The sequence below is a fragment of the Boleophthalmus pectinirostris genome, unplaced genomic scaffold, assembly GCF_026225935.1.
Source record: "Boleophthalmus pectinirostris isolate CB_2022bp ecotype Guang Dong unplaced genomic scaffold, ASM2622593v1 HiC_scaffold_22, whole genome shotgun sequence".
Lineage (NCBI taxonomy): Eukaryota > Metazoa > Chordata > Actinopteri > Gobiiformes > Gobiidae > Boleophthalmus > Boleophthalmus pectinirostris.
In genome coordinates, this window is record NW_026571190.1 from 36,577,438 (window position 1) to 36,598,673 (window position 21,236).

General features: G+C 40.7%; 1 protein-coding gene across 1 annotated transcript in view; it reads right to left on the minus strand.

The window, feature by feature from the left end:
* Positions 1-21,236, minus strand: part of znf827 (zinc finger protein 827) — a 288,642-nt gene that overhangs the window by 91,070 nt on the left and 176,336 nt on the right. Inside the window, exon 6 of the mRNA XM_055158504.1 lies at positions 1,209-1,454. Within this exon, the coding sequence (XP_055014479.1) occupies positions 1,209-1,454 (246 nt within the window). The remainder of the gene's footprint in view (positions 1-1,208; positions 1,455-21,236) is intronic.

Consider the following 21,236-nt stretch of genomic DNA (forward strand, 5'->3'; position numbering starts at 1 on the left):
ACATAAAACATTCCCTACACTGTCTCTAGAATCATTTGGATAATCTGGATTTTTTGGGTATCTACCAAACAAAATGTAAAAGGTAGCTGTAAACTTGAAAATTACCACGACATCAAGAGGTGGATCAGAGCATTTTGGGTTTTGGAGATGTAAACATAGTGATAATAAAGGTTTACTCAAGCCTGTGTGAATGAAACAAAACACAAATTCAGGTCTGTTTTTGTTTGAGTAATATTTTAACAACAATTTTGCATAATAGACTTTTAAGTTTCGTTTAGTTTGGGGCTCGGGGATTGAAAAATGGATCTAGTCTCCACTCGTTTATTTCATGAATTTATTCATTTTCATTACCGTATTTTTCGGACTACAAGGCGCACTTAAAATCCTTTACTTTTCTCAAAAATCAACAGTGCTCCTTGTAATCTGGTGCGCCATATGAAGTCATTCTGGTCGTGCTTTCTGACCTCGAAATTTTGATTTTATGTGGTACACGGCGCTCAAAAATCTGTCAAAATGTTTTAGTACGACTTTGGTAAACTACGAAGCCGCACCTCTTGATAGATTGTCGGAGTATTACGGCTACTGTAGTCAGGAGCCTCGCGGAGTAACAGCCAGCAAGCAGTTTTTTTCAATGCTTATAGTTTATGCAAATGAGCCATGTGGTTTTAAGTTTCGTTTCTGCAAAATGTAAACAAATGTGCGCAAAACTGCATTGAACACATTATTACTCAATGTATATTTGAGTTGTCCTCGTAGGAAATAAAAAAAAACAACAAAAATTTAAATTATCCACCCACATTCACATTCATAATCCACATTCACCAAGAATTACGCCACAATCTGCCAATGGATCGTGAACGCCTGGACTAAAGGTTCAGTCTCAAGTGTCGTCCGTTTGTTTCGTTTAATGCTTCTTATAATCCTGTGCTCCTTATGTATGAAAATAGACGAGAGAATTCGACATTATTGATACTGCACTTTATAATCCAGTGCACTTTATAGTTCAAAAAATACGGTACTTTGTGGTGAGGTTTAACTTTCAGGAAAACATCAGTATAAAAATGCACGGAATTGTAATTCTCAGAACCAACAGCACTGGTGACAGTTCTGAGAATGGCTCACAATAAGCAGCCAAAACATGTCAAGGTAAATACACCTCACTTATACGTCTGAGTCTGATTAAAGGAAAATAAGAGGCTGAGTGATACCTGACAGTTTGAACAGGAGCTCGGACGCCATTTTGACCGATATGTCCTGGGAGAAGAGGTCCTTTTGGGGGCGGGCCAGCGTCTTGGGGAGGTTGCTCATTGGCTCGTTGGTCTTGTCGCTCGCCCCCAAAGCGGTGAAGGGCAGCAGGTGGGGCGCGGGAGGGGTCAGCTCTGTGGGCGGCGGGTCCACCTCCATGGGCTCCGCCTTCACCGCCACCTTCTGGTACTGGGAGTCTTTGTTGTTTTCTGCAACACACAAGAAAAAAAAACAGGCTGATTAGCATTGTAGACGGGACGTTTTTAGTAAAGGTCCAAGTTTAGCTAAACCCAGAGACACAATGACAGAAAATCAGATACTTATCTATAATAAAACTAGTATCGACACTAAAAGTCACATTCACAGGACAGAAACGAACCTTCCCTGAATCCTAGTATTTACTGTTGTAGTCCAAACCGCACTAATCGAGACCAAGACCAGTCCGAGACCACAGGATCCCGAGACCAGGCAAGACCAAGACCTCAGACGGTCAAGACCAGGACAAGACCAAGACTTTTAAAGACTGAGACAAGACCAAAACCACAGCCCATAAATAATCAAATCAAAGACTACCTTTGAAAGTTTCAACATTTATTTGCATTTTACAGTTATTTTGGCTCATATATATCATTGTTTTTATAGATCTATCTTTTATCACTCGTCGAGTTTCAGACCCCGAGACTGAGACAAGACCGAGCCCAAGCGCCTTCAAGTCCGAGACCAGAACAAGACTGTAAAAAGACTGGTCTCGACTGGTCTGGAATACTAGCCAGGCTGGCCCCACCTAGTGTCTCCGCTCAATTTCGTTTCTCTCCAGCGACTAGGTCAAGAATCAAAATACACTAGACCACACATGTCAAACTCATATTTGGCCCATGAAATAATTATATTTGGCCCGCAAGATCATATCAAATATGTATTAGAGCTGCCCGCCGCCTACAGATAGACTATAGAGACATTATTTAAAATATTGTTATTATTTTATATTCTGCTTGTTCTGGATTCAATGTTTAAGCAAAACTATTATTAAACATTTATTTTAATAAGAAAAGGTTTAACCTGACATCTCGAAAGAAGAGAAAACATGCAGATGTCGTTGAAATTTTTCAGCAAATATTTAGTTTGACCCAAGACTTAATCCCAGTTTTTAATTTTGGTGAATTTTCTGTGAATTGGAGTTTGACACCCTTGTAAAAACCCCAGAAGTGCAAGTTCGGGCACCAGCCAATCAGCGAAGAGCCGTACATTCTGTGTTGGCAACGATTCCTGAGATCGAGATCGGTTATTTTTATTTTAACTTTATATACCAAAAAGTATTGAGCGCTATTGATCCTGTACAATTTGAGTTGTGCTCTGTTTTTGGCTCAATAAAAATGTTATGACTAAACATTCATATCTTCTTTGTGTTGTCAATTGTAGCTCATATTAACGCATGCTCTCATTTTTATTTTATTTTACTTTACTTTACATCACGACGCCGAAGCAAGTTCTTTAGTTTTTTGAGAATTCTGTTCAATGAAAATAGCAACAAAACTGATTCTAATATTGTAGTTGGATTTGCCCGATAGTCCTACCCCTTCTGTCAATTTGAAACCACACTAGAATGGTAATAGTTCATAGTTAGAATTCCAGCATTAGGCGCTGATTTCACTGACACAGGGTCTCGGACATGACTGTAGAAACGCACCACAGTGTTGTCTAAAGTGGTATAAAAACAAAGCATTACATTTCAAGCATACCCCACAGTGTCCTAATATGTAACCTCCGGTGTTAAAGGTCCTGGTAAAAGTTTGTTTAGCGGATTAAAAAACTCCTCTTTTGGAATAGTCTTTCACTGCAGCGCGTTGACCCGTGTCTATGGCCTCGCGCCCGTGGCAAAGGTTAGACTCCTCCTCAGCTCCAACTGATTTGTGTAAATAAAAGTTTTTTTGTTTGTTTTGTTTTTGGTCTGGTTTTATCGACACCAGACAAAAACAAAGTGATATCTCAAGCAAACATTTCATCCCATTATTAGGACGCATCGGATTTTAGAATTTCTACTGTATGACAAATTTGTTCTAGACACTGCGGTCTCCCCCTACGCTCTTAAATTATAATTGAAGGACCCATAACATGCCATTTTCTGATCTATTTTATGTTATTTCCTCATCAAAAACAGACCTGGAGTTGTGTTTTGTTTTGTTTCATTCACATGTTTAACACAAAAACTCTGCATATTGTGGTTAAGTTCTTCTATCAAACAGAAAACACTCTGTTCCACCTTGTGATGTCATGTAAAAATACAAGAAAACTACCACTACATGACATCAAAAAGTGGAAGAAACCATTTTGCATTTTGGAAATTAGTTAAGTTTATTTGTTTATTTATTAGGGACAATGCAAATAAAACATTGAGCTACACAAAGAGGTCATATGTTTGATCATTTCCACCTTCAGTCCCTGGACAGGTTGATGTCATAAATGTCGTGCATGCCAATTAATAAATGTATGTATGTTAATGCAGTCCTTCATCCATTCAAAACTAGTCCAATTCAATGGCTCCGTCCACACTAGTTTGTATCCGAGTCGTTTTTGTTGTGGATGCAGTGGTCGTCCACACTAATCCGATTGAAAACGACTCCAGAGACGGAACGATCTGGTGCCGCCAGCTCCCACGAATTCTTCTGAGTACAGATCTGATCCGGCGCTGTGTGGACGCCTGAAAACGCTGATATGCTGACGTAGGGCGAAGTAATTCACCGCCAAAATGCTAAGACTCTAGAACAGGGGTGTCAAACTCATCTTGGTCCGGGGGCCGAATCCAACCGACTTTGATCCCAAAGGGGCCGGATCATAAAACTCATGTCATATAAACCCCAAAAATAACAATAAGTTCAAATATTTGTGCAGAGAAACGCAAATGTATTACAGAAATCTTTTTTAATTGATGAACTCTTTCTTTTACAAAATATTATAATATTATGAACAACCTGAAACTTTAAGAAAAATGCAATTTCAACACAAAGTTTTAACATGAACTTGTATGTAAATAGGAATAAGTCAATTTTTCTTAGAAAATCCTGCACTCGGCTCCACTTTTCTCATGTTGGACATTTTTCTGATGAGGGTGTCACGGTCAACAGTCAAAACGATCGTCCTTTAAGAGCGTTTGGAAAGAGACAAGTCTTCATTTGTGCTGCTCTGGTGGGAGGGGCCACGTACAGAGACACTGGAGACGCTGCTGTGATAAACACCACAGAAAATTAACAATATTTTAATAAAAAATAGAATTAAAATATTTTTAGTAGAAAATCAGCCGAGGGCCAGATTAAAGGTCTTGGAGGGCCGGATCTGGCCCCTGGGCCTTATGTTTGACACCTGTGCTCTAGAATATATATCCATTCATATATACGGTCTATGTGTACGACCTGCAGACGAATAATCTCTGAAAAGTTTAACATGAACCATCTCCAATGCGATAGAAACACAGAACAGACTCTGACTGACAGACTTTGTTGTTATGAGCCGGGCACGACTACTGTACATGTTAATGAGTCACTTTACCGCAAAAGTCGACACATGCAGAGCGATATTTTTGGTTGTTTCTATGGAGATGTCAGTGCTTTGTCTGGAATGTTCCGCAGTGTGACATTAAAACAGCTTTACCTTACATTTATTCAACTATTAAGTGGTTTTATACTTGAAAAATACCTAGAAAAACAACATTCTGACTGTGAGCGGGGTCGCCTCTTCGCAGATCTGACCTGTAACTTCAGACAAATTCTGGTCTCCGTGAAGATAAAAAGGTCTAATGCCATATTGTGGAACATTTCAGACAAAGCGAGAACATTTCCATGGTGAATGCTCCACCAGAGAAGTGACACAAGGCACCTTTAACATCAAAATATGCTACATAACCTGAGTTTTTTTTTTTTTTTGCCAAGAAAATAAAAATAACTTAAATATTAAATCTATTAGTATTTTTTTTTAATATACAGAATTGTGGAATTAAACTACCATGTTGGTATTATGTATCAACATGTGTCAATATACTACTACTACTACTACTACTACTACTACCTAACACTACTTACTACTTACAGACGAATAATCTCTGAAAAGTTTAACATGAACCATCTCCAGCGCAACAGAAACACAGAACAGAGTCACCATCAGCAGAACACCCCTCTGTCACAGAAAGAACACTCACATTCCACTGAGTCGTGTCCTTTAGTTCGACAGAAGCTGAACCGCATCAGCGCACAATAGCGAGCTGTTTTTTGAGCGCTCACTTTATGCAAATTAGTCATGCGGTTTTAAGTTTTTGTTTCTGTAAAATGTAAACAAATGTGCTCAAAGCTGTGTGGGTAGGAAAGGCTTGCGAACACAGAAACAATGTGTCTGGATGCAAATCATTTCTGGTACGGTGATTTGTCTCAGTGTAAACTCAGTGTAGCCTATCCACACTATTTACATTTAAATGTAGGCGGACTAATAATAATGACTTATTTAAACATGTGTGAACGAAACAAAACACAACTCCAGGTCTGGTTTTGATGAGGTAATATTAAAACATGGCTAAAAGCTCACAAGAGTCAATTTTGCATAATATAAGATCTTCAATGTCCCTTTACTACACTTTTAAAACTGTGAAACTTAAATACTCGAAAGCTTAAAGGCATAAAAAAATATAAAATAAATAGAACCAAGTAAGTTCCTGGTGTGGACAGAACTATCAAAATACTGAGTGTGATTCAGAACTCGAGGGGAAACATTTTCCTATCCTTTTTTCATACAGTCTGCACTATGCCTATGCACTAGAGATCGACCAGTGTGCAGGCTCTTTTTCACAGACAAAATTTTAAAACTTCTCCATGACTTTTTCATGACCTTAAGTGAATTTTCCATGACTTTACGGCACCTACATGTGCAGAATTGATCAGACTTTTAGAACTAAATATGAACTGTTAACTCTTTCCACTCACCTTATGGTTTGGGATTATAGTTTTTTTAACATTCAAAATCCTGTCAGTGCATTTATTGTCGTCTCTTTTAAACAAAAGGTGCAGACGTTTGGAAATAATATAATAGCCTAATGAGAACTTAACAGACCAATGTAGTTACATCAAAGAGATAGTATGACTTTTCCAGGTCTGGAAAACTACATTTTCAATTTCCATGACTTTTCCAGGATTTCCATGACCATAGGAACTCTGAATGTGTTTTTTTTTTCATGGCCAATGAAGAAACCATTTGTTTAGAATCCAGAGCAACTGATGGTTGATATTCTGGCGATATTTTTGATCCGATTTTGATCATTTTCCCTTTGTTACAGGAGTGTAATGGTACAGGTATTTGTGCCAAACCGTTTCAGTACGGGACGTTCGGTTCAGCACAAGGCTGTGCACGAGTGAATTTGTGCAATTTATGTGTGTTTACATTCCACCACTACATGTGCAGCTACACGGAAGGATCGGCTCTTTAATATATAGTTAGGGCGACCATCCTGACAACAACTGTCCTCCATCTTGACTACGTCCCTCCGAACCTCGTGAATCCTCGCAAAACTACGGTCGTGACGACGCAATCTTCACTTCCGTCTTTCACCGGCCTGGAATCTCAGCCCATGACCTCTATTATTTTCAACCCCTGGGGATGTTTTAATGGCAGCACATCTGCACTTACTGCAGACAACGTGGACAAGTAGTTGTTTTTTTTGGCCAAAAATATGAAGATCGAGTAAAACTTCATGCTGGAACTGTTAGTGCTGCACTTCACTTTTTGACAAGTTTTGTTTACTGTTTACATTTTGATAATATTTCGTACATTTGTTGCTTATTTGAGAATATTTGATTTACTTATTAGTATTACCGAGCAGCACTTTGCATTTATATTATTTTCCCGTTTGTATCATGTTAAAACAAATTGTTGGTTTAATAAAAACACAAACAACACACAAATGGTTTTGCATTTTGTTCCCAAACTGTACCGAAAATGAACCGAACCGAGATTTACTACAAACTCACCCACAGCCCTTTTTTTTGGTGTAAATCATGCAGATTTGTACTTTTACTACAACTACTATCAAGATTAAGTTCACCGCTGAACATAATAACGTAGCATCCCTTCAATCCGATTACCAAACCAGTGTATTTTTGGACTATTTTGTAACATTCGTAACTCCCCAAAACCGTGCGTATAAATTAAACATGTCGTATTTAATATTGCATGAACGAAAGCTAAAAGAGGGAAATCCGCGCCACAGCCCAAACATCCTCGCGGTCGCTAATGCCGCGCTGAGCCTGTTAGCATCTCCGAGTGTGACGGTCGGGGCAGGAGGTCACGGGGAGGTCACGGGGGGAGGGGGGGCTCGCCGACGCAAACAGGAAGAAACAGAAACCAGTCTCGGAAAGTGAACCTCGCCAGGCGCTGACTTTGTTTACGCTAACTGATGCTAACTGGAGGTGATGACCAACAATGGGCTAAAATGGGTATTACAAACAGCGGCGTTCAGCGTTGGCGCGGGTTCAAAAGGTCGGGATAAAAATAGGAGCGTGGCACCGGTGAGGAATGTCCCGGCTTGATCCGCGGAATTGAGCTTCTTTTGTTGTTATGAGCCGGGCACGACTACTGTACACGTTAATGAGTCACTTTACCGCAAAAGTCGACACGTGCAGAGCGATATTTTTGTTTGTTTCTATGGAGATGTCAACACTCTGCTTGGAATGTTCCGCAGTGTGACATTAAACAGCTCTACTTTACATTTATTCAGTTATTAAGTGGTTTTATACTTTTAAAAATATCTAGAAAAACAACATTCTGACTGTGAGCGGGGTCGCCTCTTCGCAGATCTGACCCGTAACTTCAGACAAATTCTGGTCTCCGTGAAGATAAAAAGGTCTAATGCCATATTGTGGAACATTTCAGACAAAGCGAGAACATTTCCATGGTGAATGCTCCACCAGAGAAGTGACACAATGCAGCTTTAACATCAAAATGTGTGACATAACTGGTGTTTTTTTTATCAAGAAAATAAAAATAACTTAAATATTAAATCTATTAGTATTTTTTTTTATATATAGAATTGTGGAATTAAACTGTCATGTTGGTATTATGTATCAACATGTGTCAATATACTACTACTACTACTACTACTACTACTACTGTTACTACTACTACTACTACTGTTACTACTACTACTACTACTACTACTACTACTACTACTGTTACTACTACTACTGCTGTTTCTACAACTGCTACTGTTGTTATTACTACTACTACTACTACTGTTGTTACTACTACTACTACTACTACTACTACTGTTGTTACTCCTACTACTACTACTACTACTGTTGTTACTACTACTACTACTACTACTACTGTTGTTACTCTACTACTACTACTGTTACTCCTACTACTACTACTACTACTACTTACTACTACTACTACTACTGTTACTCCTACTACTACTACTACTACTGTTACTCCTACTACTACTACTACTACTACTGTTACTCCTACTACTACTCCTACTACTCCTACTACTACTCCTACTACTCCTACTGTTACTACTACTACTCCTACTCCTACTACTACTACTACTACTGTTACTACTACTACTACTGTTACTACTACTACTGTTACTACTACTACTACTACTACTACTGTTACTACTACTACTACTGTACTACTACTACTACTACTACTACTACTGTTACTACTACTACTACTACTACTGTTACTACTGTTACTACTACTACTACTGTTACTACTACTACTACTACTACTGTTACTACTACTACTACTACTACTACTGTTACTACTACTACTACTGTTACTACTACTACTGTTACTACTACTACTACTACTACTACTACTGTTACTACTGTTACTACTACTACTACTGTTACTACTACTACTACTACTACTGTTACTACTGTTACTACTACTACTACTGTTACTACTACTACTACTACTACTACTACTGTTACTACTACTACTGTTACTACTACTACTACTGTTACTACTGTTACTACTGTTACTACTGTTACTACTACTACTACTACTACTACTACTACTACTACTACTACTACTACTACTACTACTACTACTACTGTTACTACTACTACTACTACTACTGTTACTACTACTACTACTACTGTTACTACTACTACTACTACTGTTACTACTACTACTACTACTACTACTAATACTACTTACTACCAACTACTACAACTACTTACTACCCACTACCTATTACTATGACTACTACTACTGCTACTACCACCCACTACCTACTACTACGACTACCATCTACTACCTACTAATACGACTACTTACTACCCACTACCTAGTACTACGACTACTACTACTACTGCTACTACCACCTACTACCTACTACTACGACGATGATGACTACAACGACTACTATGACTACTACTACAACTCCAATTACTACTACTAATACTGCTACTACCACCTACTACCTACTAACGACTACTTACTACCCACTACCTAGTACTACTACGACTACTACTACTACCTACTGCTACTACCACTTACTACCTACTACTACGACGATGATGACTACGACGACTACTATGACTACTACTACGACTCCAATTACTACTATTAATACTGCTACTACCACCTACTACCTACTAACTACGACTACTTACTACCCACTAACTACTACTACGACAACTACTACCACTACTACTGCTACTACCACTTACTACCTACTACTACGACAACTACTACTACAACTACTACTACTACTACTACTACTACGACTACCCACTACCTCATACGAAGAAGACGACTACTACTATTACGACTACTACTACTATGACTACGACTACTGTTGTGATACGTGCTGTAAGTACCTCAATAGTGAACATGTTTACAATGTGGGTGAATTGCACCACAGTACGACATTAAACACCCTTAATTAATCTTACATTTATTCAACTGCAGGTGGTTTTATACTTTAAATATACCTATAAATAAATAAATAGATATTTTTTTGATACCTGAAAAAACTTGCAATTAATTTTCAAGCAACGCAAACAATTACTTTGAATGACTTTGCGGCGCGTTGACCTCGACTATAAAATGGTCGTAGTAGTAGCACCTCCATCGCTCTGACCTGTAACTTAGACTTATAGTTCTTGTGGAGATAATTACGTTTAAAGCCGTAAAGTAGAACAAAAAAAAAACAAAAAACACATCAGAGTAGAGTATTAATCAAACTGCCTGACTCTTCTGTAGCCTCTGGAGCGTTCGTTTGTATATACGTGACTTTTTCCTCACTGTAGAATAAATGTTGAAACTGTAACATGTGCATTTTCGTGCTCGTGCTCCGTGATCTTTGACTCCCTCCGCGGCGCCGTGCTCAGCGAGACAAAGCAGAGCGGCTGATACGGCGCTGCTGCCGCGGCGACTCAGCGCGATTATGGGATGTATGAATTTGGCAGGGCATCGGGAGGCGGAGGGAGGCGGAGGGAGGGGCGAGAGCGGCGGCAGTAACCCCAAGCTAACCCCGACCTCTACCCCTCCCCTCTCTTTCTCGCTCGCTCCCTGGTTCACGGCGGGGCAGATGTAGCGTGCGCGCGCGGACCGACTCCCTACGAGCCCGCGTCTGGTTTGTTGGTAACAGTCGGCGAGGAGGGCGCACGGACAACGATCGGCCCGAGATAATCCTCTAATCAGGTGGCTGGGGCTGTCCAGGACTAACCCAGGAGGGGCAGGGTGGGCAGGGGGAGAAGCAGAGGCGGAGGGAGGACGGAGGGTGAGGGTGAGGGTGGGGGCACGGAGCTGTAAGGGTCAAATAAGGGACACTTCCATCATTGGATCATCACCCAGATGACAAAATCTGAGCGGACTGCTGTGGTGCATACGAAGGCACGCGAAGAGACAGAGCAGAGTGAACAATGCAGAAACCAAAACGGCAAATTAAAGCTACGCAAAAATAGATTTTAAAGGTGCGTTGTGTAATTTTTTCTGTTGGAGAGTCCGTCAAATAGTCTTTTCTTTCATGGAGATGTTATTGCGTTGTCTGGAATGTTCCACACTGGCCACGTTGACATGATGTTTCTGAATAAAATAGCTCGGAATTAAAATATTCTCCTTCGAGTTTACGTGGAAATAATAATTCTGAATTGAGGTTTACATGGAAAACACGTTAAATCACCTTTATTTAATTCCACTCAACGTCTTGAGGTTGGGAAGGGTTCTGATTGGACAGAGACATGAACGTATTTATGTCGACCGGAGGAAAACACACACTTCAGCTGCTACCGTTTTTTTTTTTTTTTTGTCATCTCTGTTTGTCGGTTTGACGCAAATATGATCCAAACTTTTTTGCGCGGCCGTTCTGATGATAATGAAGCAGAAACTCGAGAATTCTCTCATCACGCTTTACGTCTGTCGGCTGAGGAGGAGAAGGGAAGGAAGAAGACAAACTGAGTCAACGGCTGCTCTACCTCAGCCCACTCCCGCATCCCGCTCACAAATCCAAAGAGACGTGGATGAAAGTCCGAAACCAGGACTGGTGGAGCCGGATCATCCGGATCGCGACCCAACGAGCATGAACTGAACGACCGGAATTATTTTTAATAAGAATAAACGTTTACATGGTCGAGGAATAAATTAATTTTGATCTAAAATCGGAATAAGCCACCCACTTACTTCGGAATTAAGTTTAATTCCGAATAATCATTTTCATTAGGTTAAGTGTTTACGTGGTCTTTTTAAAGCGGAATTAATTCTTATTCAGAATTACATTATTTTAATTCATAATTTAAGCTCTCATGTAAACGCCGCAAGTGAAGCATTAAATTTATCTATTTCCACGAAGATAAGCCGAAATTAAACTAAGCCTAGATACAGGTCAGATCTATGGAGAGGCGTCTCGGCGTATTGTAAGAATGCTGTTTTTTTAGTCTTATTTTTAAGCAAACACATGTAATGGAATAAAGTTTAATACCGCACTGTGGAACATTTCAGGCAAAACAATCAATCCCCATGGAGACAACCAGGACCTTCTACCAGAGAAGTTACACAATGCACCTTTAAATATATTTCTATATTGCTATGTTTGCTGCCGAACTTTGAATTTCCTTCACGATCAATAAACTATCAATCTGTTTACATGTTTGATGTAATACATTTTTAAATACAGAGTGAAATACAGAGAAAGACCTTGCCTGGTCATCCGAGAACACACACTTCTCCGATACTTTACAAATATATATAGTCTAGACACTGGCTATTTTCCCGAGTTCAGATAGATGTGATTGACAGGTGGATTAGCCAATCGAAAGCACGTATGATCCGTCTGTAATAAAACAGATATGGCTGCTTAACGAGGGAAAAACTAAAGAAAAAAAAAACATCACACGGGACTGAAACTATTGCACATTTCTAAACCTGTCACAACAGCAAAATTTGAGGTGTGATAAAAAGATAAAAGTGGAGTGGTGTTACTCTGCGGTGTACGTTAAAATTGTTTAATGCGGTTGTTTACAGCACTTTTAAATCTTTTGTCTTTTTTATAAACCTCGTGTCTCTCTGTGGATGTTCAGAGTGTTCGTTATCTTGGTTTTATGCTGCGTTCTATTGAATGGCGGTAGTCGATAAATCTGAATCAGTTCTCCGTTCCATTGCAACAACTGGGGAAAATATGGAGCAGGAGAAAGCCTGTGACCAGTGTTGGGGAGTAACAGATTACAGGTACCGGAGTTACGTAATCAGAGTACAAATTATGAGTAACTGTATTCAGTTACAGTTACCGTTTCAGTTACCGTTGAGTGGTAATAGGATTACAGTTACTTTCTTGAAATAAATGGATTACACAGTGGTATTTTCCTGTTTTCACATTTCGGGCTGTATCCCCAGGTCTAAACTAGATCTAAACCAGGTCTAAACCAGGTCTAAACCAGGTCTAAACAAGGTCTAAACTAGATCTAAACCAGGTCTAAACTAGATCTAAACCAGGTCTAAACCAGGTCTAAACCAGATCTAAACCAGGTCTAAACCAGGTCTAAACTAGATCTAAACCAGGTCTAAACTAGATCTAAACCAGGTCTAAACTAGATCTAAACCAGGTCTAAACAAGGTCTAAACTAGATCTAAACCAGATCTAAACCAGGTCTAAACTAGATCTAAACCAGGTCTAAACAAGGTCTAAACTAGATCTAAACCAGATCTAAACCAGGTCTAAACTAGATCTAAACCAGGTCTAAACTAGATCTAAACCAGGTCTAAACAAGGTCTAAACTAGATCTAAACCAGGTCTAAACTAGATCTAAACCAGGTCTAAACAAGGTCTAAACTAGATCTAAACCAGGTCTAAACCAGATCTAAACCAGGTCTAAACTAGATCTAAACCAGGTCTAAACTAGATCTAAACCAGGTCTAAACAAGGTCTAAACTAGATCTAAACCAGGTCTAAACTAGATCTAAAAAGGTCTAAACAAGGTCTAACCTAGATCTAAACCAGATCTAAACCAGGTCTAAACTAGATCTAAACCAGGTCTAAACTAGATCTAAACCAGGTCTAAACAAGGTCTAAAACTAATCTAAACCAAGGTCTAAACTAGATCTAAACCAGGTCTAAACCAGGTCTAAACTAAGATCTAAACCAGGTCTAAACCAGGTCTAAACTAGATCTAAACCAGGTCTAAACAAGGTCTAAACTAGATCTAAACCAGGTCTAAACCAGGTCTGGGCTTTTTCATTTTCTTTTATCAAACAAAACATCTTATGTTACAATATGTTTCTCTTTGCGTCTCTACAGCAAATCAAGTAATCCAGAGTATTCAGATTACATTACTCACTTTAAGTAATTTAATGGATTCCGTTACAAACTACATTTTGGGGGATGTAATCTGTAATCTGTAGGGGATTACATTTTAAAAGTAACCTTCCCAACCCTGGCTGTAACGTAACATAAAGCTGCTCCTGCTATTAAACAGTCTGTTAGGTAACGTCAGCTGTCAGCGACTCAATTATGGCAGTTTGACTTTTACATGTTCACAAAAAAACTTCTACTGTCAAATGATGTGAAAGAAAATCTAAATGTCACTGCAAAGTTTTCAGACGCCACTTTCTCTACACATACACAACTGAACATATCAAAATGACAAAAAGAAACTTCTCTAGGTGGGAATTTAGTAGGGGTGTGCAAAAATATTGAAATATCGATATATCGTATCCTTTAATGTGCTGATACAGTATCGATATCGTGGACTGCTGTATTGATATATCACCAAGAGTAATTTTTGGTATATTTTACTAAATAATTTTGTGTAAGAGCTACAGAAGTGTTGACATTTTCACTATTTTGATGAGTAAAATTGGTGTTTTTTCAAATTAACTTCACACAAACTCAGCAGACTTAGTAAATTTTAATATAACAGCCATGAGTTAACCTTTTTTACACCGAATCATATCGAATCAAGGTGAAATATATCGTAACGAATCGTATCGAATCGAAAGCTCACTGTATCGAAAAGCGTATCGTATCTTGGCCTATGTATTGAGGTATGTATCGTATCGACAACTTCTTAATGATACCCTGCGCTAGAATTTAGAGCCACATTAGGAATATGAATTTATTTAAAAATAAAAAGTAAGTAAAGTAAAGTAATAAAGTAAAATAGCGAAACTAAAAAAAAAACAAAACTGGATCATGTACAGTGGGTTAATATGAAAATTTTAAGACAAAAATGGAAAAGGAGTGACAATTTTTCAATGCAAAATAAATTGGAGCCAGAGTCAATGGAGCCAGAAGCGCCCCCATGAACACTTCCTATTTCAGGTTAACTATGTCCATTTATATAAACAGTCTATGGTAAAAAGCCAACCAATTAAACTAGTGGTTTAGTTACAATAAAAAAAAAAAATACTGCAAAATATTTCCACTGTGCAAAGATGACAAATATTTTTCATTTGCTATCAAATTCTCGAGTCAGTTTCGGTCGCGGGCCAAATAGAGCTGAAGATATCAAAATGCCGAAAAGAAATTTGCTATTTTGCTGTGACATGAATCCTGAAAATCTGACTCTGCCTACACCAAACTAGCCCAAGTTCAGATTGATCCTCCAGAACCAGAGCCCGGACCAACTCCCTCTCCTCCAGAACCAGAACCAGAGCTCAGACTACCCCACGCTCCTCCTGAACCAGAGCCCGGACCACCCCACACTCCTCCAGAACCAGAGACGGGACCAACTCCCTCTTGTCCAGAACCAGAACCAGAGCTCAGACCCCCCCCCCACTCCTCCAGAACCAGAACCAGAGACCAGACTACCCCACGCTCCTCCATAACTAGAGACCGGACCACCCCATGCTCCTCCAGAACCAGACAGAGACAGGTCCACCCCACGCTCCTCCAGAACCAGAGCCCCGACCACTCCTCAAGAACCAGAACCAGAACCAGAGACCAGACTACCCCCCACTCCTCCAGAACCAGAGCTCAGACCACCCCCCCGCTCCTCCAGAACCAGAACCAGAGCCCGAACCACCCCCCACTCCTCCAGAACCAGAGAACCAGAGCTCAGACCACCCCCTCCTCCAGAACCAGAACCAGAGCTCAGAACCACCCCCCACTCTCTCCAGAACCAGAACCAGAGCTCAGAACCACCCCCGCTCCTCAGAACCAGAACCAGAGACCAGACTACCCCACGCTCCTCCAGAACCAGAGACGGGAACCACCCCCACTCCTCCAAGAACCAGAACCAGAGCTCCACCCCTCCTCCTCCAGAACCAGAGCTCGGACCACCCCCGCTCCTCAAGAACCAGAACCAGAGACCAGACCACCCCACGCTCCTCCAGAACCAGAGCCCCGACCATCCCCTCCTCAGAACCAGAGCCTAAACCACCCCCACTCCTCCAGAACCAGAACCAGAGCTCGGACCACCCCCGCTCCTCCAGAACCAGAGCTCGGACCACCCCCCTCCTCCAGAACCAGAGCCCGACCACCCCCCGCTTCTCAAGAACCAGAGCACGAGCCCTGACCATCCCCACTCCTCCAGAACCAGAGCCCGGACCGCTCCCACTCCTCAAGTAACCAGAGCACGAGCCCGGACCATCCCCTACTCCTAGGTCGGTTTTCCGCTATAGAATGCAGCATTAGTTGAAGCTGGTCAAAAATAACGCACGGAAGCTTTAAAATTGTCACTGATCACGGTATAATGCTGTAAAAAATATAAACAATAAACACCGAAACTCATTTATCAGAGTCACACATGAACCAAAAAAGCAGAATTATCCCAAATAAACGAACGGAGCACGAAACTCTTTTAATCCGAGGCGATTTCGTTCCAAATTATCGATGACCAACGAGCTCCTCCTCTTGCCATGTGTCACTGAAATAAACAAACGTGATTACGCAGCTCTGAGTTTGGCCTGAGAAACAAAAGAGGAGGTGGTGACCTGACTCAGAGATCTTCTGTGTTTAATATAAAACAAAGAACCAATCTGGATCTCGGACAAAGAAAGACCTAACAGAACTTCTTACAATGACAGATGGTGTTCTTTTATTGCACTGATCGACTGAAGGATAAGTTAATTGGTATTGGGCTTCATCTTAAAGGTCCTCTATTACGCAAGCCATGTTAGAATGTTGGGGCGGGGTGTTCTACATGTACCTCTATCGTAACAACGGAGACACAAATAAACACTGCCAAATAAATCTGAAAACTCAAGAAAAACAATACAAAACGGATTAAAACACATTTTTAGGAGCCTGCGATCAATACAAGTGCTCATGGTCCTGTTTAGGTTTTTGATTTTCAACAAAAAAAATAAAAATAAATAAACTTTTGGCCAACACTAGCTGGATTGTGACTGTAAATGAGACTTGTTCAAGAGCACAATTCAGCTCCAACTAAGTCCTACCCTTTCTGAACAGACTGCATTAGTAATTGGGCGGCATTTAACCCGCCTCGCCCCCGGTGTCTGCGCACGCTGGTGTATGTTTGTGTGTTTGAATGGGTGAGTGGTTCTTTGTTGGAAAGTGCTGTAAGTGCCTTGAAGGTGGAAAAGCGCGCTTTAAACACGTGACCATTTACCATTTTACCATTAAATAGAACTTAGATTAATATCATCAACCTGGTGGATCCCTCTGCCACTACTCCACAGTGTTAGTATTATTTCATTTCATTTCATTTACATAAAATTAATTACAGCACACATAGTTTCATTTAATTCATTTATTTAAACTTATATTCTAATTTGGAGGATTTTTGAGACCATCCACGCCAAACAAAGGGGGGAGCACTGTTTAGTTTGTTTTACCAAGTTTGTTTAAGGTCACTTTATTAGGCCCGAGCCCCGACAGGGCGTAGGGCCTATTGCTTCCGCTCAGCGGAGCGAATGGGAAGGGACGTGCGCATGTCCGAATGCGACAAGACGACATGCAACTATGTCCACGGTCGCCCCCGGCACGAACAGCAGTATCCCAGTAACCCACACCCAAGGCCTGGCTCATATTTACTACTGCTAAAATGAATGGAAGTCAATGGAAGGCGATGGGTGACCTCGACGAGATGGCGAATGACGAGCGCCTCAGTGCCCGTCACTCACCAATGACCCCACAGTGACGTGGGGAAGGTCGAGAGCTTTCAAAAAACGTATAATATGTTGTTCTAAAGTTTTCGGATATATTGTTTTTGCTCGAATTATTATTATTATTTTTATTATTATTATTATGCACTTTAAACCCTAATTTGACCCCCTAAACACGTTCAAAAACTCACCAAACTTTGCCCAAAATTCAGAAGTGGCGAAAAATTCGATAAAATATAGGTTTCGTGCACGGGCATAAAAAAATGGCGACACAGCGCCACCTGGAAAATTCAAAAATTTGGGGTCTATGGGAGATGTCCCGGTCAACTTTGTCGTAGAGCCACGAAATTCGGTACACACATTCGTCATGTGAAGACAAACAAAAAATATTATAATGGCCACGCCCCTGACAACCAGAAGGCGGCCATCTTGGATTGAAGTTTGAGTCCGTGTTTTCGCTGTCATTGCGTTTGAACGAACTCCTCTGAAGGCGCTTCACCCACAGGGCTGAAAATCACCGTACATCATCTAGACAAGTGGAACATCTAAAATTAGCTGATTTTTTTTGATAACTGTCACCGTTTTCGTGCGGCGAAGCAGCAAATTTTGGTAAAAATTTCGCCTAATTTCAAGGTGACATTATTTGTTCCTGTTCACACAGACTTAGTCCGATTGTGCTGAAATTTGAATCACTAATGTGTGATCTCAGTCTGAATATAATACACTATAAACCATATGAAAAGTGAACACTATAGCGCCCCTACCATAGACATGAAACGTCAACATAGTCAGATCTGCACCAAATTTGGGAATTAAATTCTATGCATGATTACGAGCAAAAAATTATATTATGGACATGATACCATTTTCACTGTTGGCCAGCAGGGGTGCAAAGACTCAAAAATTTGGCTCCTATGGGATACGTCCCGGTCAACTTTGTCATAGAGCCATGAAATTCGCTACATACATTTGTCATGTCAAGACAAACAAAAAATTGTATTATGGCCACGCCCCCTGACAAACCAGAAGGCGGCCATCTTGGATTGAAGTTTCAGTCCGCATTTTCGTTCACATTGCGTTTAAACGAACTCCTCTGAAGGTGCTTCACCCACAGGACTGAAAATCACTGTACATCATCTAGAGAAGTGGAACATCTAAAGTTAGCAGATTTTTTTTTGATAACTATCACGGTTTACGTGTGGCGAAGCTGCAAAATTTGGTCAAAGTTTTGGCGAATTTCAAGGTGACATTATTTGCTCCTGTTCCCACAGACTTAGTCCGATCGTGTTGAAATTTGAATCACTAATGTGTGATCTCAGTCTGAATATAATACACTATAAAACATATGAAAAAACACTATAGCGCCCCCTAGCATAGACATGAAACATCAACATTGTCGGATCTGCACCAAATTTGGGAATTAAATTCTATTAATGACTAGAAGAAAAAACATATATTACTGACATGGGAATTTTCAAGGTTGGCCAGTAGGGGGTGCAAAGAACATCTAAAGGCGCACTATGTCATTTTGCCATTTGCAGGCACAGAGTTTGTGGACACGGCGTTTACGGTATGGTGTTGGCGGGGCACACTATTTGCGGGCACGGCGTTCGCGGGCGCGGCGGGCGAGGGCCGTTCGACGCCGCTTGCGGCTTTAATTATCACTTATTATTTTCTGTATTTGTTGTCTTGTTACTTTGATTAAGTTAGTACTTTTAGTTCATTCCATCAATCCATTTTCTTCCGCTTATCCGGGGCCGGGTCATGGGGGCTGCAGTCTAAAAGCAGGGACTCCCAGACTTCCTTCACCCCAGACACGTCCTCCAGCTCCTCTAGGGGGACCCGAGGCGTTCCCAGGCCAGCCAAACATAGTCCCTCCAGCGTGTCCTGGGTCTTCCCCGGGGCCTCCTCCTGGTGGAACATGCCCAGAACACCTCCTGAGGGAGGCGCCCAGGAGGCAACAGATGCCCGAGCCACCTCAACTGGCTCTTCTCGACGTGGAGGAGCAGTGGATCTACTCTGAGCTCCTCCCGTGTGTCTGACCTCCTCACCCTATCTCTAAGGGAGCGCCCAGCCACCCTGCGAAGGAAACTCATTTCCACCGCTTGTATCCGCGATCTCGTCCTTTCATTACCCAGAGCTCATGACCATAGGTGAGCGTACGAACGAAGACTCAACCGGTAAATCGAGAGCTTCACCTTTCGGCTCAGCTCCTCTTCACCACAACAGTCCAGGGGAGCTCTGGGAGTATGGGGTTCGGGGCCCTTTGCTAAGGGCTGTCTGGTCGCTGTATGACCGGAGCAGGAGCTGTGTTCATTGCCGGCAGTAAGTCAGACCTGTTCCCGGTGCATGTTGGACTCCGCCAGGGCCGCCCCTGTCACCGTTTCTGTTCATTGTATTTATGGACAGAATTTCTATGGCGCAGTCAGGGGCCGGAGGGGGTCCGGTTTGGGGACCGCAAGATTTCATCTCTGCTGTTCGCAGATGATGCTGACCTGTTGACTTCATCAAACCAGGACCTGCAATGTGCACTGGGGCGGTTTGCAGCCGAGTGTGAAGCGGCTGGGATGAGGATCAGCTCTTCCAAGTCCGAGGCCATGGTTCTCGACCGGATAAAGGTGGTTTGTCCTCTCCGGGTGGGTGGAGAGTCCCTGCCTCAAGTGGAGGAGTTCAAATATCTCAGGGGTCTTGTTTTAGTTAATTACTTAGTGTAATTCCCCCGTATTGTGTTCAGTTTTAGTTGCCTCTCATGTATTCACGACAAAAAAACAAAATCTAGCCAAGTTAAGATGACTTTAATTAAGAAAGTTTCATCATGATTTGAGTAAATTTCACTTGACAAGTAAAATAAGACTTTCACACTTAAAATATGAAAATACATCTTGCTTCACTTAAAAATAAGAAAAACAACAACTTTTTGCACTTGAATTAAGAAAAACAAACTTATTCCATTGGTAGATAATTTTAATGTCAAGTTGAATAGACTCAAATAAAGTAAACATTTCTTTTTTTGTCATAAATAATTTATTTAGGTTTTTTGTTGTTTTTTTTTTTCCTATATTGTGGTCTTACAGCCACATAATAATGCAAGATGTACAAATATACAAATGCCACATTTAAACCCCCTCCTCCCCATTCCCAAACCCCGACTCGCCCTCCCCACACCCACCCTTAACAGATGCTGAAATAAAAAAATAAAAATAAATAAATAATAATAAAATTAAGAAAAAATATAATAATAATAAACATTAAAAAAAAATAAAATAAAAGAATAAAATAATAAAATAAAATAAGTAGCAAAAAAGTAAAAAAAAGAATAATCTTAATTTAAGTCATTTTAATTTAGTTAGATATTGTTTTTTCCAGAGTTTAAACACCCCTGTTCTTTGTCTAGTTGAGTTAGTTTTAGTCGGTTCAGTTGGGTCCAGCTTTTTGTTAATAAT